The 17,282-nt window shown below is 39.3% G+C and overlaps 2 protein-coding genes across 2 annotated transcripts; one reads left to right on the top strand and one right to left on the bottom strand.

Annotated features, from left to right (window-relative positions):
- Positions 1-81: 81 nt before the first annotated feature.
- Positions 82-9,375, top strand: LOC149602798 (complement factor B-like). The gene is made up of 8 exons (XM_089860256.1): positions 82-272; positions 6,222-6,407; positions 6,759-6,935; positions 8,079-8,189; positions 8,250-8,422; positions 8,482-8,623; positions 9,197-9,316; positions 9,362-9,375. The coding sequence occupies exons 2-8, from the start codon at positions 6,275-6,277 to the stop codon at positions 9,373-9,375; spliced, it is 870 nt and encodes a 289-aa protein (XP_089716382.1). The 5' UTR covers positions 82-272; positions 6,222-6,274.
- A 2,630-nt stretch (positions 9,376-12,005) lies between these two features.
- LOC149602797 (uncharacterized) lies at positions 12,006-14,254 on the bottom strand. The gene is made up of 3 exons (XM_089860254.1): positions 13,802-14,254; positions 13,614-13,739; positions 12,006-13,226 (listed from the first exon to the last, which is right to left on the bottom strand). The coding sequence occupies exons 1-3, from the start codon at positions 14,252-14,254 to the stop codon at positions 12,006-12,008; spliced, it is 1,800 nt and encodes a 599-aa protein (XP_089716380.1).
- Positions 14,255-17,282: the final 3,028 nt, after the last annotated feature.

Below are 17,282 nucleotides of genomic sequence, written 5' to 3'. Positions count from 1 at the left end.
TTAGCAGACATTTTTGAAAAGGAGGAATACAAATGTTAATGATTTCCTATTTTCCTTAATTAATTTCGTAGAAGTATTTTGCACTGCGCCGTCGATTCCTAAACACGGATTCATCAAAGAATTCGGCCAAAGAAATTTAACTTATCATGCGTTACATTTCAAATTTGAATATACCATTAGTTACGCCTGCAAGAAAGGTTACCAGATTATTGGAGCTCATTTCAGCGAATGCACAGAATCTGGTTGGAGACCCAAGAAGCCCTATTGTCGAAGTAAGTTTGAATTTTTCTTTTTTTTTAACCTAACTAACATGCTTATAAAATGATTGAAATAGCGAAAGAATGTTTTATACGAAGCAAAGTATAACCGGCGAAGCTCTTTCCCCCTCGTATTTGTCGTCCTTTTTGCTTTTGTGCCAGTCAATCAGGAACGTTTAGAATACCAAGTAATTCAAATGCAGTCTTCGATACCCGTTCACAATGCGTTCCGTCTTTTGAAGCTAGGACACGGGCATTCTTATTAATTAATTTATGTTCAACCTGTTTTCGTCAGACAATGGAAAAAGGGTTCACCGTTCTAGTCCTAAACTATAATTAGAGGCCAAAGTCAAGAGGGGAGGAAAAATTTCAAGGTTATAGAATTTGGGGTTTCACGTCTTTGTAGTAAAACGTTTCAGGGTTTTAGGAAACCACTTGCTGCATTTCAACGTTCTATCTCACAGGGAATGGAGGATAAAAACCATTGTAGTGACTTATCCTCAGGGATAAGTCAAAAACGCCATGTCAGAAATATAAAAAACAATCATTATGGACTAACCTATTTGGCTAATATTTAAAGGGATAGAATCGGATTTATCTGAGTTGGTCAATCTAACATTGGTTTTCAGGGGCGTCGGAACGTTTTTGAACCTGGGGGGGCTGAGAATTTTAGCTGGCCTTATGTGTGTTTGAGAAGAATCCTTGAATAATGGGAAAGTTTGAAACAAAGGTGGACATGAAATCAGGGATGTCCTTATTCACGTACACAAACAAAATGCAATTATAATTTTTTTTTATGTAAGCTGAGTAAATTCTACTGGTTTTAAATTTCACATATTGACCCATTAGTCATTTTAAAAAAGAGAAACTTATATGCATAGTCAAGTATTACGCACGGTAATTATAATCCGTTTCAACGTAAAAATTTATTTGCTGTTAATATCGAATAAATGAAAGTTCACTTTAAGCAAGCACTATATACATCCTTTCTTTCGGGGGGGACTGTGAGAATTTACTCTGACAGTGAGGCCGCCTTGAAAGCGCTGAACCAGTGTCAGATAACTTCTCAACTGGTGCGCAGTTGCCTTGATCTACTTGCGCGACTGGCGTCCCGCAACAGGGTCCAGTTGTACTGGGTGACGGGGCATAGCGGACATCATGGCAATGAGCAGGCCGATAGGTTTGCTAAAAGGGGGGCGAAGGCCAAGTTCTTGGGACCGGCACCGGTCGTCCCCATCCCCTACGGGTACGTTAGACGGAGTCTGCATGACAGGTTGACTGTCGTTCAAAATAAGCTCTGGCATAATATGGAGGGTGAGGGCCAGAGACAGTTTGTCAATGGCCCCTGCAGGTCTAGGGCTAGGTACCTTATTGCGCTCAGCAGATGGAATATTTGGCTGGCCACCGTTCTTTTGACCGGACACTATCGGCTAAATAGACACCTCCATCTGATGGGCCTTGCTGACGACCCTCTCTGCCGGTCGTGCCGGGAGAAGGAAGAAACTCCTTCTCACATACTGTGCAAGTGCGATTACTTCGCCTCACTCAGATTAGAACACTTCGATTCACATGCTGTGGAGCCATCGCGGGTCTCTTCCATAACGATGGAACGAATTCTACGCTACACCGCGGCCACAGGTCTCTTCAAGGCCTGAATATGAGGGTGCACAATATGCCTCTGGCATCGGTGCAAGGACGTGAGGCTCCTCTCCCCCAATAATATTAATTCAATACTTTGGTATTCTTTATTACTTGAAATATTTGTTAAATCAGTTCGTTTCGTTAACCACTCAAGAACAGATTTTGTTCTTTGACTTTTTGGACAATGTGAAGTTCCGATAATGATTTCGCTAAGAATTATAAGAATCACGGGACGACTTTCATTGCATATCATCTATTCTAACTACTTAATATGCCCGATAGGTGAGCGACCAGTCAGTTTTGTAAAAGTAATAAAACACAAACATCTTGTAGTGTCCATGTTACGTATTTTGTGAACGGCCCAAATAAGTAACGTGGACACGGATGGAGGAGAGTTGGAATAAATGTTACAAGTTATTACAGAGAGAGGGAATGGGTCATGGAAAACGTTAAGTAGCAAATCATATTTTGACACATCAACCTCAAAGCATAATTTTAGATAATATAGTCTTCTTTAAATTTTCCAAAAGCCCAAAAATGGATTTTCAGTTTAAGTATAGTCTTAGAGAAATATTTATATTCGATAATATTCCCTACTCTGAGTATAGTTTTGCCTATTTTCCTACGCTTTTTAGGGAAAAGAAATAAACGAGATCAGAAGTTTATGACTTGTTATCCTGGGAAGTATTGGACTCTAACCATATCCGGAACCATCTCTGTTAATCAACTTCTTATTAGGTCCGATCACCGCGCCACCTACGGCATTTCCCTCATTTTGAGTTGGAAGGCTGATTTGCGCGCCAGCAGCGGGCAAGAAACGAAACTTTAAGGTGTGTCCTGTGGTTTGAGGTAACGAATCTGAAACGGTGACAAGAACAGCTGTATTAATAGACTGCTAGAAATTCCGGTCTAACTAGTGTGGGGTCTAGGCCCACGGATTGTAATGGATTTTCATAGAGTTCTAGCCAGACGGCTTTTCAACGATTGGCGCTGAAGAAGTTTTAAACACGCCCCACAGTTTGAGTGCCACAGCCTCTCGGCGTGGGATTTTTTTCAGTAGATTAGATAGTTTTCCTAGTGGGGAGGAAACTTTCGACCTTTCTTTTACGATTGCCATAGGCAATTTTGACTTGCAGGGATGGATACTATATAATGCCTTAGTGTCCAATACTTCCCAGGATAAGAAGTCATCAACTTCTGACGAGATAGATTTGTAGTCTCAAAATGCTAGTATATGGGGTCATTGGGTCAACCGTGTTTGTTTCGTAATTAAGGGGTATAAGTCTTCCTCACTGTTACTTTTTAATACAAGTAACTCAAATTGAGAGAAGTGTCAAAATTGGACGATTTTTAGCTTTTGGCCTTAGAACGTTTGTGAATAGCAATTGTGAAATTTTGAGAAAAAGCAAGTTAAAGCCACTCTATCGCATTGTGGATCTGGCCTATTTAGGAAAGGGGGTTGTTCATTGTCTTGGCAGTAGGGGGTCTATTATAGGCCTAACTCTCTCGAGAGTGACAAAAATATTTTTCACCTGGGGCCTAGCACTTGCCGAGAGGAGTGGTCTTTTTTATGTTTATGAGCCACGGGGATCAGCTAATCACATCTGAATAATATAATATTTTAAAATCTATTTATTTTTACTGGTATTATTAACATTTATATTATTTATACTATTTTTTGGCCTAAATTCTGAGGGGGCTCAGCCCCCCCAGGTTCAAAAATCGAGGGGGCTTGATCCCACCCTGCCCCCGGCTTCCGACGCCCCTGTTGGTTTTCTATAAATTAACCACCCCTAAAAACATGGGGGTCAGTAGAAATCGCGTGAAACATTTATTATTTAAAATAAACGTGAATAAAAATTTAAATTTTGAACGCCAGATTTAAAGTCGGTCGCCATTTTCAACCCATTACCTAGGTAGGTAAAGTTAGGCCTCTGATTGGTTGCTAGTAGTTGGAATGAAATCTGTCGTTTTAGGAGTAAAAAGTAGTAGGAACGAGAATTAGCCTTTTCACACTTATGGCCGCTCATGAGCAGTTGTAATGTTTGGCGCCTTGAGTTTTACGCTTCTATGGAGTTAACGTGCAAAATAAACTACGATGGACGAGTTTTAGAATATTTTGTGATTTATTATTAAAATAAAATGCCTAGTATTTAAACCGAGAGACTAAAATTGAAACCACGTTAAGAAATAAACAGTGTTTAAGTTCTAACGGAAACGGTGCAATGATAATAATTGGTTTAAACTCACTAAGCCTGGGCGAACGTATGGGATCGCCGATGCCGTGCCGAAAGTCGGCAGCGTTACCCCGCGTAGTGACGGAACTCTCGTCAATCTGTATCATACTGCGCTCACAGAATGAATCCCCCTACCAGTAGGAAAAACACTACGGAGCCTAAGAGACTTATGACGTCGAAATTGGTAGAGACGAACTAGTAACGTTTTTCGGTGGTTCGACTCTGTATCACCAGGTGTCCTCATGATCGCAAAACAATAGCATTTTGGATCTTTTAATCGTAATTTAAAAATCATTAATTAAACTAAAATATAAAAACATATATATTTTCAGAATCCTTATTTGTCTATCTATCGAAATAAATTAACCTTATAGGGATTTATTGCAATGAAATTAAAAGAAAGTATCCCTTTAATATCCTGGTTCGGTATATCCCACAAAAGAGCTTATTTCTTTTCGGGTTGTACTTACCGCCATCTTTTTAAATGGCGTCCCGAAAAAAAAAGAAACTAAATTTTCGAAACGAGCTGACGACGGGCAACGCCGGCTCTCTTTGCTGCTGGTGTTAACCAGGAATAGATTTCATTTTAGGAGTAGGAATGAAGAACGATTAGTATTTACTTAAGTCCGACTCATAGTCCAGTATAGAGCCCCTCCATCCGACAAGTAACGAAAAGTTTCAATTATCTTATTGGCTCATTTTGATGACGTTGCTGACGGGGACGGCGAAAAATATACGTAGTATCTTTTTTACCTCAGTCGCTATGACCCGCCTCTTCTTTCACACCCCTCCGTCCCGTGGAAGGGGGTCCGGAACTTTGACGCGCGCCCAGATTGCTCTGTTCTCCATTCCTACTTCTAAAATTAAATATCATAAAAGGGCTTAATTCTCTGAGGTTAAACTTGTCATCATCTTTTAAAATGGTGAACTGAAATGAAACAAAACTATCTAGACGAGTTGATATAAATAGAAAATTTTAAACGCACTGACCTGACAGTATAAATATGGCCAGGAGCAGATGACAAAGGAGTCTCGGACGCTAGCTTCCACAATATAGAGGGCAATGGGACCCGCGTACGTCACAGCTGTAGCGGTATCGTTTGCCATAGAGGCGCTATCAGACATTATAGCAGACGATGCTTTTGGTGGATTATACCTGTGCACCAAAGTCTGCTGGGAATTTTTTTATTGTAATAAATAACGGACTAACGGTGGCTACTGAGGTTCGTCTTATCCGATCGCGACATAAATATACACAATACAATTACTTTATTCAAACAGCTGTAACTGGTGGTATTAAGATAAAAGATAAGACTACATTTTGTGACTTTAAACCTACTAAATAGTCAAATTAAGTTCAAACTAACAGAGAAATCAGGTAAGCCAAGGCTTAATTAACAATTTGTGCCCACTGGAATGATTGAGCTCGGGTTTTCAAAAGATACAAGCAAGGTTTTAAAAGATGCCGAAACACAATGTTATATATGTGTTTTAGGGCCAAAATATTCCGTATTTCTTTTGAATTAATTGACTGCTACAAAGATGTTGGAAACGAAATCACTGTCTCTTACTTTTTGGGTTTAAAACATCGTGAGTGATTTCTTTTCCCAACCTCTTGTAGCTATCATTTAATTCAAGAAGAAATTTAGAAAAAAATTGGCACTGAAACACATTTTAGTTTTTTAATAGTGTACAAACGTTACTCGCTGGGCTTTTCATTATCAATTGTAGTCGAAAAAAAGATTAAAAAGCCGTTGAAATCTTTATTTTAACTCTAATACTCGTTAAGCCTAGGCTAATTATAAGCAGACGATACCTATTTTTAAAGAGAGGCTCAGGACGCGATTTCCCAGATATCCTTTCGAGACTTTGCAGCCCCGCTATTGGTTGGAAAATAAAGCTCAAATTTCCTACGAGAGGTGGCACTGGCGTAATGATTTTGGTTAATAACCGTGACGTTCGCGGATCCCATTGCCCTCTACATTATGGAAGCTAGCGTCCGAGACTCCTTTGTCATCTGCTCCTGATATGGCTGTATTGGAAAGTATTCTTCGCTAATATTCAAACTTTATTCATTATGGTTTAGAAATCACGTGTTCAATACCACCTACTCCCGATGATGGTTGGGAAAATGTAAAAATGGGGACAGGTAGTAATATTGGCGATATCGTGCAATTTGGATGTTTTCCCGGTTTCACTCTGTCCGGAGCAGTTGAAAGAGAATGTTTAGAAAATGGACAATGGTCAGGGGAGCCTGCAGTTTGCGTTTCTGGTAAGATCACAGGTGATGGAAACTTTCGTCATTAACTAGTCTCGATACTTACCCTAACACGTTGGTGTTATACTGGGAAAATTGCAAGTGATTTACATGCGTCCGTATCCCGTTGTATCATAAAACCTTTGTACTCCAATATTTGATAGAACATAAATTATTTGATAGCATTTGAATTGGAGGTAATGCAGCTATTCAATCAATTATTTATAACTGCATGTAAATTCGATTCACATATTCTTCCTGCATCACATATTGCGTTTCGAGAATTACCTAGACTGTTCACCGTCGAAAGTTTCCGATCTGTATTTTCGACTTTACATTTATTTACTACTTTTAACCCTATTTTAGAATCTACTCATTGCCCAAATCCTGGATCACCGTTACATGGCTCAAAGTTTGGCAATAATTACAATTTAGGAGCAGAAGTATCCTTCACGTGTGACTTCGATTATACATTAATCGGTTCACCCGTTAGACAATGTATGCCCAATAGAGTTTGGAGCGGAGAAGAAGTGGTTTGTAAAAGTGAGGAATTTCATTGAAAAGTTCGTAATGTATCAGTCTGTCTATCTTTTAGTAACGCTCTAAAAGAGTTAAGCTTTCGAAAATAATGGAAATAAATTTTGCAATAGCATAAGCGCCTGAAACCTCTAAGTACCCATCTGAGGATGTTCGCTGAAAGGTCTCTTCCCATTTTATTTTACGTCAGAGATAGGGCGACAAAAATGCACCATAGATTTCTATTTCCCATGTGGCATCACTCGTGGTTAAGAGAGAAGAATATGACTTGTCTCTTTGTTAGATGGAAATTAGTCCTCAGTAGATAACATGTCGTCGAGAAATAAGGAAGAAGGTCAGAGGCCCTTATTTAAAATTATCCTTTAAATTTGAACCTAATTTAATTTTAATATCATTCGGAGACTGTATCTCCTCAATGTTTGACTATGCAGACTGGTCTTATAATTAGTGGAAGAATCGATTAAAGATCACTTGATTTTCCACTTCATCCTCCCTTTAAATTTCGATACCTATGTTTTACCCATGTTATTGATACATTAGACTCAGTGACAATAATAATTCTGGTGCAATAATGACGTTGATGTAATAATGAAATTTAAAGTGTATGAGAAGCTTCGTTTGAAAAACCTCTGATTTATTTACAAAAGATGGAATTAGTTTCTGTGAGTTCAGAAATATCTAGCTTTTATTTCTCCGATTTCTGGTTATTTGGCAATATGCATTTGAAAATGCTTCATTTGAAATGATTTGAAATCCACTTTTTATGAAAGGCTAAAAGTTTCAGTAGTTTGACGTCACAGATATATTTTATCACGTGAGACGGTGCTACTCTCTACGCTATCAGGACCAGAGTTTAGACTGGCGAGAAACCCGAGACGCGTATAGGATTCCCGCGCTTTTTTTCCCACGTCATAGTGATGTCATAAAACTGGCGAACAAGCTCGACAAGACAAAATCATTGATATATCGAAACTGAGTTTTCGTGATTTTTCAATGAATTTTAAAAATATAAATTAACTTTGGTTCAATTACATTAAATTGAATAATAAAATTTTGAAAGTAGAGACTCGAAAGTGAAACATAATACCACTTTCGTGGTAAAATATGATATGAAATTGTAAATTCTCATAACCTTTAAATATCATTTAGAAAGCACCGATTTTGATCGCACTTCGGCACTACAGTATCGACTTTTGTCCAACTTAAACTCGATGGTTCTTCTTCAAGATGCCAAATTGCAACCAAATTCTACCACTGCAGGTACTGTTCATTTCTTTTAATAGAAAATAGCATAATGCATTTGTTAATTCCTAATTATAGACGGCAAACTACCGGAAGATATTGAAATAAACGAAAAATATGTCCGCTCGTTTGATACTACTCCAGCAGGAGATGGATCGCTCGTTTTATATTTCATATTCGATTCGTCAAGAAGTGTCGGAAGAAAGAATTTTAATAGAAGTATTGATTTCGTCAAAGCCTTAGTGCAACGTGTAAGACTTATGGCAAAATGATTAAATTATCAAGAAATAGATTCACTATTTCTTCATAGATCGGAGTTTCTGTCGGTGGAGTTAGAGTGGGAGCGGCAACTTTTGGAAATAAAATTAACAAGGAGAGTTTCGTGCCAAACGAGTATACCAATACAGCGGGTGTTTTACAAGGTCTTGAAAATTTGAAAAAAGCATATAGCGGTAAGTAAATACGGCAGAGTCCTGCACGGGCCGAATTTTTCAGGCCCGATCCGAGCCCGGCCCGGGATTCAGCATTTAAAACAGTCCGAAACCCGGCCCGCTTCCAAGTACATAGTTGGTTTTCCGGGCCAGTCCAGCCCGGCCCGACATATTGAATGAATTGAACAGACTCGGCCCGTTACACGTAGTGCAGTTGTAATTTTTATATTTTTTAACATAACATCAATGAATTGAATTCATATTTGATTTAGCGTCGTGTATTATTCATTTCTTTTGATAATTGTTCGTCACATTTGTTCCTAGAAGCTTATACGCATTTAAATTATCTTTCATTTGAATTTTGGATTAAAGGAGAATCAAGTTTGGTACGAATTTTGAAAAAATGAACAAAAAGCCCGGTCGGGCCCCTTAATTTGCAAAATTTGAAAAGCCCGACCCAACCCGGCCCGATAAAATTTTCAAATGTGGAAAGCCGGCCCGTGCGGGACTCTGAAATACGCTACATTTAAGAAAAACCGGGTTTTCAAGCGACTTGGAATAATCGGTTTGAAACGTTTCACCTCTTAATTGCAGAGGGAGATACCAATATTCACAGGGCATTGCGGTATATTGAAAGCAATGTACTGCCTTTAATTGAGGGAACTATTGGCAAAGAAGGCAAAGTTACGTGGCATGTCTTTCTACTTAGCGATGGTAAATCCATTTTTACTGAATTTACCAAAAATGTATTACTAACAGTTAAATCGAATTAATTTTTCAATCATCCATTGCTATTAAATAGTTATGACTAGTAAATAAGCCCGTTACGACCCTACCGTATAATTAAATGTTTTTGCGAAAACCTTTTTGTTAACGTTTATCGTAGCTCTTGTATAATCTGCTCGTAGGGTTCTATTCAATTCACGCAATAACTACACTTAAGTTAACAGTTGTTTATTATTAATTAATTGAGGTACAAATAAGAAGTTACGGACGTCTAATCTCTTAGACTACATCATGAGGAGTGGTGGCTAGCACGTTGGCAATTTTCTAAGTTAAGGGGTAATAGGAGTACCTAATACTGGAGTGGATATTTATCATGACTAAAGAACTAGGAGTAGTAATACTGGATAGGAATGTTATAATACATTATTTCTTAACTCATATTTCAACATCTTCCTTTTTTTTTTTTTTTTTTTTAATAAACTTTTACTAATCTAAAGTTCATAATCTTGTAAACGACGAGGCAACTTGACTGGGCGACCACTTCGTGTACTCTTCATTGTATCCTTGGGAATTTCTGGAGAGGAGGACGGACTAGTAGGTGGCGCTGGACAGGGGTTTTGTACATCAGTGGGAAGATCACAGTTCGGGACGCCTAACGCGGGAGCCCTTCGTGGTTGTAGCAGTTGAACGCGATTTCTTCGTAAGGTTCTACCTTGGTTCGTCTTGACTACGTAGGACCGTGGTTGGTCGTGCTGAACGACGACTGTGGCAGGGTTCCAGATTTTCTCGTTATTTTCATATATGAAGACTGAGTCGCCCGGATGGAGTTGAGATTGGAGTTTAGTGTGGCGATCATAGTTTTCTTTGGCCTTGTCTTGATAACGCTGAAGCTTTGACATGACTTCTTCAGGCGGGACGGTGTGGGGAAGAAGGTGAGCTTCTACGATAGGCAGTGTTGAGCGTAGAGTTCTGCCTAACATCATCTGGGCTGGTGAAAATCCTAATTGTGGATTTTTAGAATTGCGAAAATCTAGAAGTGCTAAGTGAGCATCTTGACCACTATGCTTGGCTTTATTCAGGAGCTTCTTGACGGTTTGGATTGTGCGCTCCGCTAACCCATTGGACTGAGGGTCTCGGGGACTTGACGTGACGTGCTGGAATGCCCATTCTTTGACAAACTTTGCGAAGTCGGCAGACGAATACTGTGGTCCATTGTCAGATATTACGGTGTCGGGGATTCCGTAACGTGAGAATAGATCTTTGAGCTTGAGGATCACTCCTGTACTCGTTGTGTCTGTTACTCTGACAACTTCAAAATATTTGGAGTAGTAATCAACGCATACCAGATAATCCTTGTCATCGTAGTGAAACATGTCCGTGCCGACTTTGGACCAAGGTCTGGACGGTATTTCATGGTGAACCAACTGTTCTTTCTGATTGGCATTGCGGTGGCGCAAGCAGGTAGGACATGACTGAACTAATGCTTGTATCTCACGAACCATTCCTGGCCAGTAGACAGCTTCTTTGGCTAGGCCCACAGTGCGTTCTTCACCTAGGTGGCTTTGGTGAGCGAGCTTCATGACGTACTGACGCAACGTATAGGGAACGACTATTTGCTGACCCTTTAATATGATTCCTTCAACTTGGCTAAGTTCTGGCAGTACAGATAGCAATTTCTTGACCTCTTCAGGTACCGTATGGAGTTTTGCGGGACGACCATGTCTCATATATTTCATAAGTAGCGTCGGGTTTTCGTCTTTTCTTGTTTCTTCCGCGAACTGAGCTCTTCGAGCTGGTGACATTGGAAACTGGGCTACTATACTGTGTACTTGGACGTCTTCTCTAGCCTGTTGGTCTTCAATTTCTCGAGGATCAAGAGCAGGGTATGCTCGTGACAAAGTATCAGCGACTTTGAGATTCTTTCCCGGCGTATACATGACAGAGATCTTGTATTTCTGAGTTCGTAGTAACAAACGTTGTAGTCTTGGTGGCGCGGTGACTAGCGGTTTCTTAAAAATGGCTTCAAGGGGTTTGTAGTCTGATTCCACCAATATCTCACGTCCGTAGCTGAATTGGTTAAACCTTTCTTATCCCACAACAATAGCCAACAATTCTTTTTCAATTTGGGAGTAGCGCTTTTCAGTATCTGTCATTGCCTTAGACATGTACGCAACAGGGCGTTCGTCTTGTAATAGAACTCCCCCTAGGCCTGACTGAGCGGCATCGACTGATAAATTGACGGGCTTGCGTATATTAAAATACTGGAGAGTTGGTAATTCGGCTATTACATTTTTCAGATCTTGCAAGACCACATCATGATTGGCATCCCATACCCATGCAGAGGTATCTTTTAGGAGATCGCGAAGGGGTGCCGTCAACTCAGAAAGGTTGGGAATGAATTTACCCAGATAGGTGGCCATTCCTAAAAGGCGATGGAGATCCACCTTGGAGATTGGAGTGGGAATATCTTGTATAGCCTGCACCTTGACGGGATCGGGTTTGACTCCCTCCGCTGTCAAGATGTGACCTACGTATGAGACTTCCGTCAACCCGAACTTGCATTTGCTCCGGTTAAAGGTTATGTGCCTTTCTCTTGCTTTCTGTAGCGCTAGTTCGAGATTTAGGTTGTGCTCCTCCAACGTAGTTCCAGCGACTAGTATGTCGTCAAAGTAGTTCATTATTTTCGACTCACCCTCAAACACGTCCTCGACTTCTTTTTGGAAGACTTCTGGGGCGCTCGAGATTCCAAAGGGAACTCTTTAAATCGGTAGCGCCCGAACGGCGTTGCGAACGTGCAAATACGTGAGCTAGCATCGTCTAAGGGAAGTTGCCAAAACCCAGAATTAGCATCCAAAACTGAGAAATATTGACAAGAATGGAGTCTGGAAATTAAATCGTCCAACGTCGGGATTGGGTGATGAGCGCGCTTGATGTTTGCATTAAGTTCTTTAGGATCTAGGCATATTCGGAGATCGCCATTGGGTTTTTCAACAATCAGCATGGGATGTACCCATTCAGTAGGTTCCGTGACCTTTTCTATAACCTCTTGGGCGGTCATTTTTTCTAACTCAGCTTTCAGCTTCTCTTGAAGCGCTAGTGGTACTTTTCTCGCCGAGTGTATCTTAGGTATTGCTTCGGGATCCAAAACTATTGTGTGTTTCTTACCCGTCATGCATCCCAGTCCGGAAAACACGTCGTGATATTTTTCCAGAACTTCTTCTACTGACTTTGGTTTGGTACTGGACACATCGTATACTCGCTTCATTAGATTCAACGTTAAACAGTCTTTTAACGACAATAAGGGAGTGGCATCTGTGTCGACTACCCATAGCGTTATGTTACCGTTGAAATTCCTGTCAGGCAGGAAAACCTTGACAGTCATGAGTCCATGAACCTTAAGCCTGGAGCCTGAATAATCTTTAATGTGAGCTACGGGAGGATGAACTTGAAGATGACTGAATGTTTCTTGATACATCTTCAACGGAATGGTGCTAACTTCCGCCCCCGAGTCTAATTTGAATCGTATAGGAACAGTTTCAACTAGTATTTCTTCGGTCCACTCAGTCGTTGTTTCGTGACCATCCGTTTCGACTGCTTGTAGAAAGAATGTAGTATCGGGCTGGCTACCGCTAACGGTCACGTCTGGTGCTGTTTCATTCATCTGTTCATTCTGATTGTCCAGTTCTAACATGCCAACTCGATAAACGGTATTCAGGCATACACGTTCAAAGTGATTTGGCTTCTGGCATTTCTTACACAGATGCCGGAACGCCGGACATTTTCTAGGTGGATGATTATAACCACAATAAGAACAGTCTTTCTTAAAATCCTGAGCTGGAGGACGCTGCTTCTGCGAGGGTAGAGATCTTTTGTCTTCGACCTTCCGCTGATTCTGTTGCTTGTGGACGGCGTGAAGGGATAATAATAATAATAATAATAATAATCTAAGCTTGGTCTAGGAAGGGATATCCACACTAAGTCAACTCGTGACTTATTTACAGGTGGGTCCCTTTACAATGCATAGAGGGGTGGTGGCTAGCCCCTATGCCACAGCTAACCTACAGCGCCCTATACTAACTATTACCGTTAACCTCTGCAAGTTTTGATGGAAAGGAGAAACCGGGTTAGACCGCGGAGGAAAACTCCTTTTAACAAGCGGGGAGAGAACTTGCAAACTCTACGCAGAAGGATTTCTTCCCAGATTTTCACCCGGTGCCACAGTCCGGGATCGAACCCGGGATCCTCTTGCTGCGAGGCGAAAGCGCTAACCGCTACGCCACCCCACTTTGGTGGCACTCTCGCCTTGGAGTTCTTTCAGCTGCTGGCGAGATGTTTCATCTGTGCGGCAAATTTGTACGGCCTTATCTAGGTCCAACTCGCTTATTTGTAATAGTCTATCCTGAAGACTTTCCTTTCGAATGCCCAGAATGAGGCATGTAGTGAGAAGGGACGCTTCTAAGCTTCCCAGCTCGCAAGACTTTGCTCGTCCGTAACGTATTGATCAATGTTTTGCGTACCTTGTCTGTATGTGAAGAGGCGATGTCTTTCAAAGTTGATATTCTTCCTCGGCATACAGTAATCTTCAAACTGCTTTAGAATTCCGGTGAGAGAACCGGCGCCTTCGTCTTCATTAACCGTAAAAGTGTCATAAACCTCTACGGCGGCTTCGCCAATCACGTGGAGCAGGATAGAGGCCTGTCTTTCCTCTTCCAGGTCATCCAATGCGGAAGCCCGTAAATAAGTCATGAATCTGGACTTAAAGCGGCGCCAATTTTCGGCTAAGTTCCCTTCAAGCACCAAAGGTGCGGGCTGTTTGAGGTTATCCATTCCTCGGCGTGGTGGAGCTAATGTAGTACGTGGTGAAGACGCAGTACTCTCAGCCTCACTATCATGGGCGTCGACCAAATCTCTTCTTTCCACCGGCATAACAAAGAGAACCAAGGCTTAGCAAACAGGCGGCGTGTTCCTTACGTGAAAGAATGTAGGACTTCTGACACCATGTTACGTTTATCGTAGCTCTTGTATAATCTGGGTAGGATTGCACTTTACGTGACCCACCCAACTAACAATGGTTTCTAGTTAATTGGACCATGAGGAGTCCGAAAAAAATAGTTAAAAAATTATTTGGCCGCCGCAAGTTGGTCAAAAAAATTTTTGAAAATTTTAAAATCCATGCACTTACCGCCATTGAAGTCGCTATCCGCTTAACGCATTCTGCACTCAATCTTGCAAAATAATCCGAGGGTGACTGTGAAAAATTGACGTACTCGCGCCGGAGTTATAGCTATGGAATTTTTTAAGCTTACGGAAACCGTTTATTTCTGATAAAAGGACGGAAATATAAATGCGAGAAAAACTGAAATGTTTTGGGAAAATCGTTGAATTTTTTGGGAATTCGATAATTGATAACGGTAAATTTTGGAAAAAGCCGTCAAATTATTCGGGGATTTTTTTTTAATTCACTCAACATTATTTTGTAAAATGTGTCAAATCCTTGGGATATTTGTCAAATGTGAATGGGAGTACAACTATATTTTGGAAAAGGCGCCAATTTATTTCAGCTATATTTTGGAAAAGGCGACAAACTATTGGTCAATTAACAATCCTTGGTAAATTTGATTTTTTGGTAAAAAAATTTGAAATAAAAGGCGTAGAGCTATTGCAACTATGTTTTAGAAAAGGTGTTAAATTATAGGGAAATTAGCAAATGTCAACGTCAATATTTCTGAAAAGGAGTCTAGTTTTTTTGCAACTATATTTTGGGAAAGGCAACAAATTATTGAGAAAGTACCAAATGTCAACATCAATATTTTGGAAAAGGCGTCAATTTATTTCAACAATATTTCGGAAAAGGCGACAAATTATTGGGCAGCTAGTAAATGTCAACATCAATATATTGGAAAAGGCTTCAATTTATTTCAGCTATATTTTGGAAAAGGCGTCAATTTATTTCAACTATATTTTGGAAAAGGCGTCAATTTATTTCAACTATATTTTGGAAAAGGCGTCAATTTATTTCAACTATATTTTGGAAAAGGCGTCAATTTATTTCAACTATATTTTGGAAAAGGCGTCAATTTATTTCAACAATATTTCGGAAAAGGCGACAAATTATTGGGCAGTTAGTAAATGTCAACATCAATATATTGGAAAAGGCTTCAATTTATTTCAGCTATATTTTGCAAAAGGCGTCAATTTATTTCAACTATATTTTGGAAAAGGCGTCAATTTATTTCAACTATATTTTGGAAAAGGCGTCAATTTATTTCAACTATATTTTGGAAAAGGCGTCAATTTATTTCAACTATATTTTGGAAAAGGCGTCAATTTATTTCAACTATATTTTGGAAAAGGCGTCAATTTATTTCAACTATATTTTGGAAAAGGCGTCAATTTATTTCAACTATATTTTGGAAAAGGCGTCAATTTATTTCAACTATATTTTGGAAAAGGCGTCAATTTATTTCAACTATATTTTGGAATAGGTGTCAATTTATTTCAACTATATTTTGGAAAAGGCGTCAATTTATTTCAACTATATTTTGGGAAAGGCGTTAATTTATTTCAACTATATTTTGGAAAAGGCGACAAACTATTGGTCAATTAACAAACGTCAACATCAATATTTTGGAAGTCATTGCAACTATATTTTGGAAAGAGTGCCTATTTTTAGGCAATTTGATAAATGTAAACACCTTTTCAAAAATATCGTCCTTTACATTTACCAAATTCAGAAATAATTTGATGTCTTTTCCAAAATATCGTCCTTCACATTTACCAAACTCAGGAATAATTTGACGTCTTTTCCAAAATTTTGTCCTTCACATTTATCAAATCCAGGGATAATTTGACGGCTTTTCCAAAATATCGTCCTTCACATTTATCAAATTCCCGAATAATGACACATATTTCAAAATATCGTCCTTCACATTTGTCAAATTCCCGAATAATATGACACCTTTTCCAAAATTTCGTCCTTCATATTTATCAAATTCCCAAATAATTTGCCACCTTTTTCAGAATATCGTCCTTCACATTTATCAAATTCAGGAATAATTTGACACGTTTTCCAAAATATCGTCCTTCACATTTGTCAAATTCTCTAATAATATGACACCTTTTCCAAAATATCGTCCTTCATATTTGTCAAATTCCCGAATAATATGACACCTTTTCCAAAATATCGTCTTTCATATTTATCAAATTCCCAAATAATTTGACACCTTTTCCAAAATATCGTCATTCACATTTATCAAATTCCCGAATAATTTGACACCTTTTCCAAAATATCGTCCTTCATATTTATCAAATTCCCGAATAATTTGACACCTTTCCAAAATATCGTCATTCACATTTATCAAATTCCCGAATAATTTGACACCTTTTCCAAAATATCGTCCATCACATTTATCAAATTCCCAAAAAAAATTGACGGCATTTTTCTCTCATTATATTTCCGTCCTTTTATCAGAAATAAACGGTTTCCGTAAGCTTAAAAAATTCCATAGCTATAACTCCGGCGCGAGTACGTCAATTTTTCACAGTCACCCTCGGATTATTTTGCAAGATTGAGTGCAGAATGATAGCGACTTCAATGGCGGTAAGTGCATGGATTTTAAAATTTTCAAAAAATTTTTTGACCAACTTGCGGCGGCCAAATAATTTTTTAACTATTTTTTTCGGACTCCTCATGGTCCAATTAACTAGAAACCATTGTTAGTTGGGTGGGTCACGTAAAGTGCAATCCTACCGCGAGATTATTGGAATGTTCCCTGTTTTGGGAAAATACAAAATTAAGGAAACTTTATTTTTAGGAAATGAAAGATGAGGAAAATTTCAACTATGATCACTTAAGCAAAGATGATCTGATCAAAGAAGTAAAAGCCAAGGATGATCGAATCAGGAAACTGGAAGCCAAGGTATTTTTCAAAGCAAAGGGTTTTTTTAGTAGTGT

This window comes from Phalangium opilio, unplaced genomic scaffold (genome assembly GCF_054372755.1).
Source record: "Phalangium opilio isolate 3A_F unplaced genomic scaffold, DU_Popi_V2 ptg000352l_1, whole genome shotgun sequence".
Lineage (NCBI taxonomy): Eukaryota > Metazoa > Arthropoda > Arachnida > Opiliones > Phalangiidae > Phalangium > Phalangium opilio.
Note: the sequence above shows the minus strand (reverse complement) of the source record. Positions and strands in the feature narration are given on the sequence as shown.

Coding starts and splice junctions, on each gene's coding strand:
- LOC149602798 (XM_089860256.1), top strand. CDS start 6,275: ATGGGGACAGGTAGTAATATTGGCGATATCGTGCAATTTGGATGTTTT. Junction 6,408..6,758: donor GCCTGCAGTTTGCGTTTCTG/GTAAGATCACAG, acceptor ACCCTATTTTAG/AATCTACTCATTGCCCAAAT. Junction 8,423..8,481: donor TCAAAGCCTTAGTGCAACGT/GTAAGACTTATG, acceptor ATTTCTTCATAG/ATCGGAGTTTCTGTCGGTGG.
- LOC149602797 (XM_089860254.1), bottom strand. CDS start 14,254: ATGCCGGTGGAAAGAAGAGATTTGGTCGACGCCCATGATAGTGAGGCT. Junction 13,740..13,801: donor TTACGGACGAGCAAAGTCTT/GCGAGCTGGGAA, acceptor GGCATTCGAAAG/GAAAGTCTTCAGGATAGACT. Junction 13,227..13,613: donor AAGGCGAGAGTGCCACCAAA/GTGGGGTGGCGT, acceptor GCCGTCCACAAG/CAACAGAATCAGCGGAAGGT.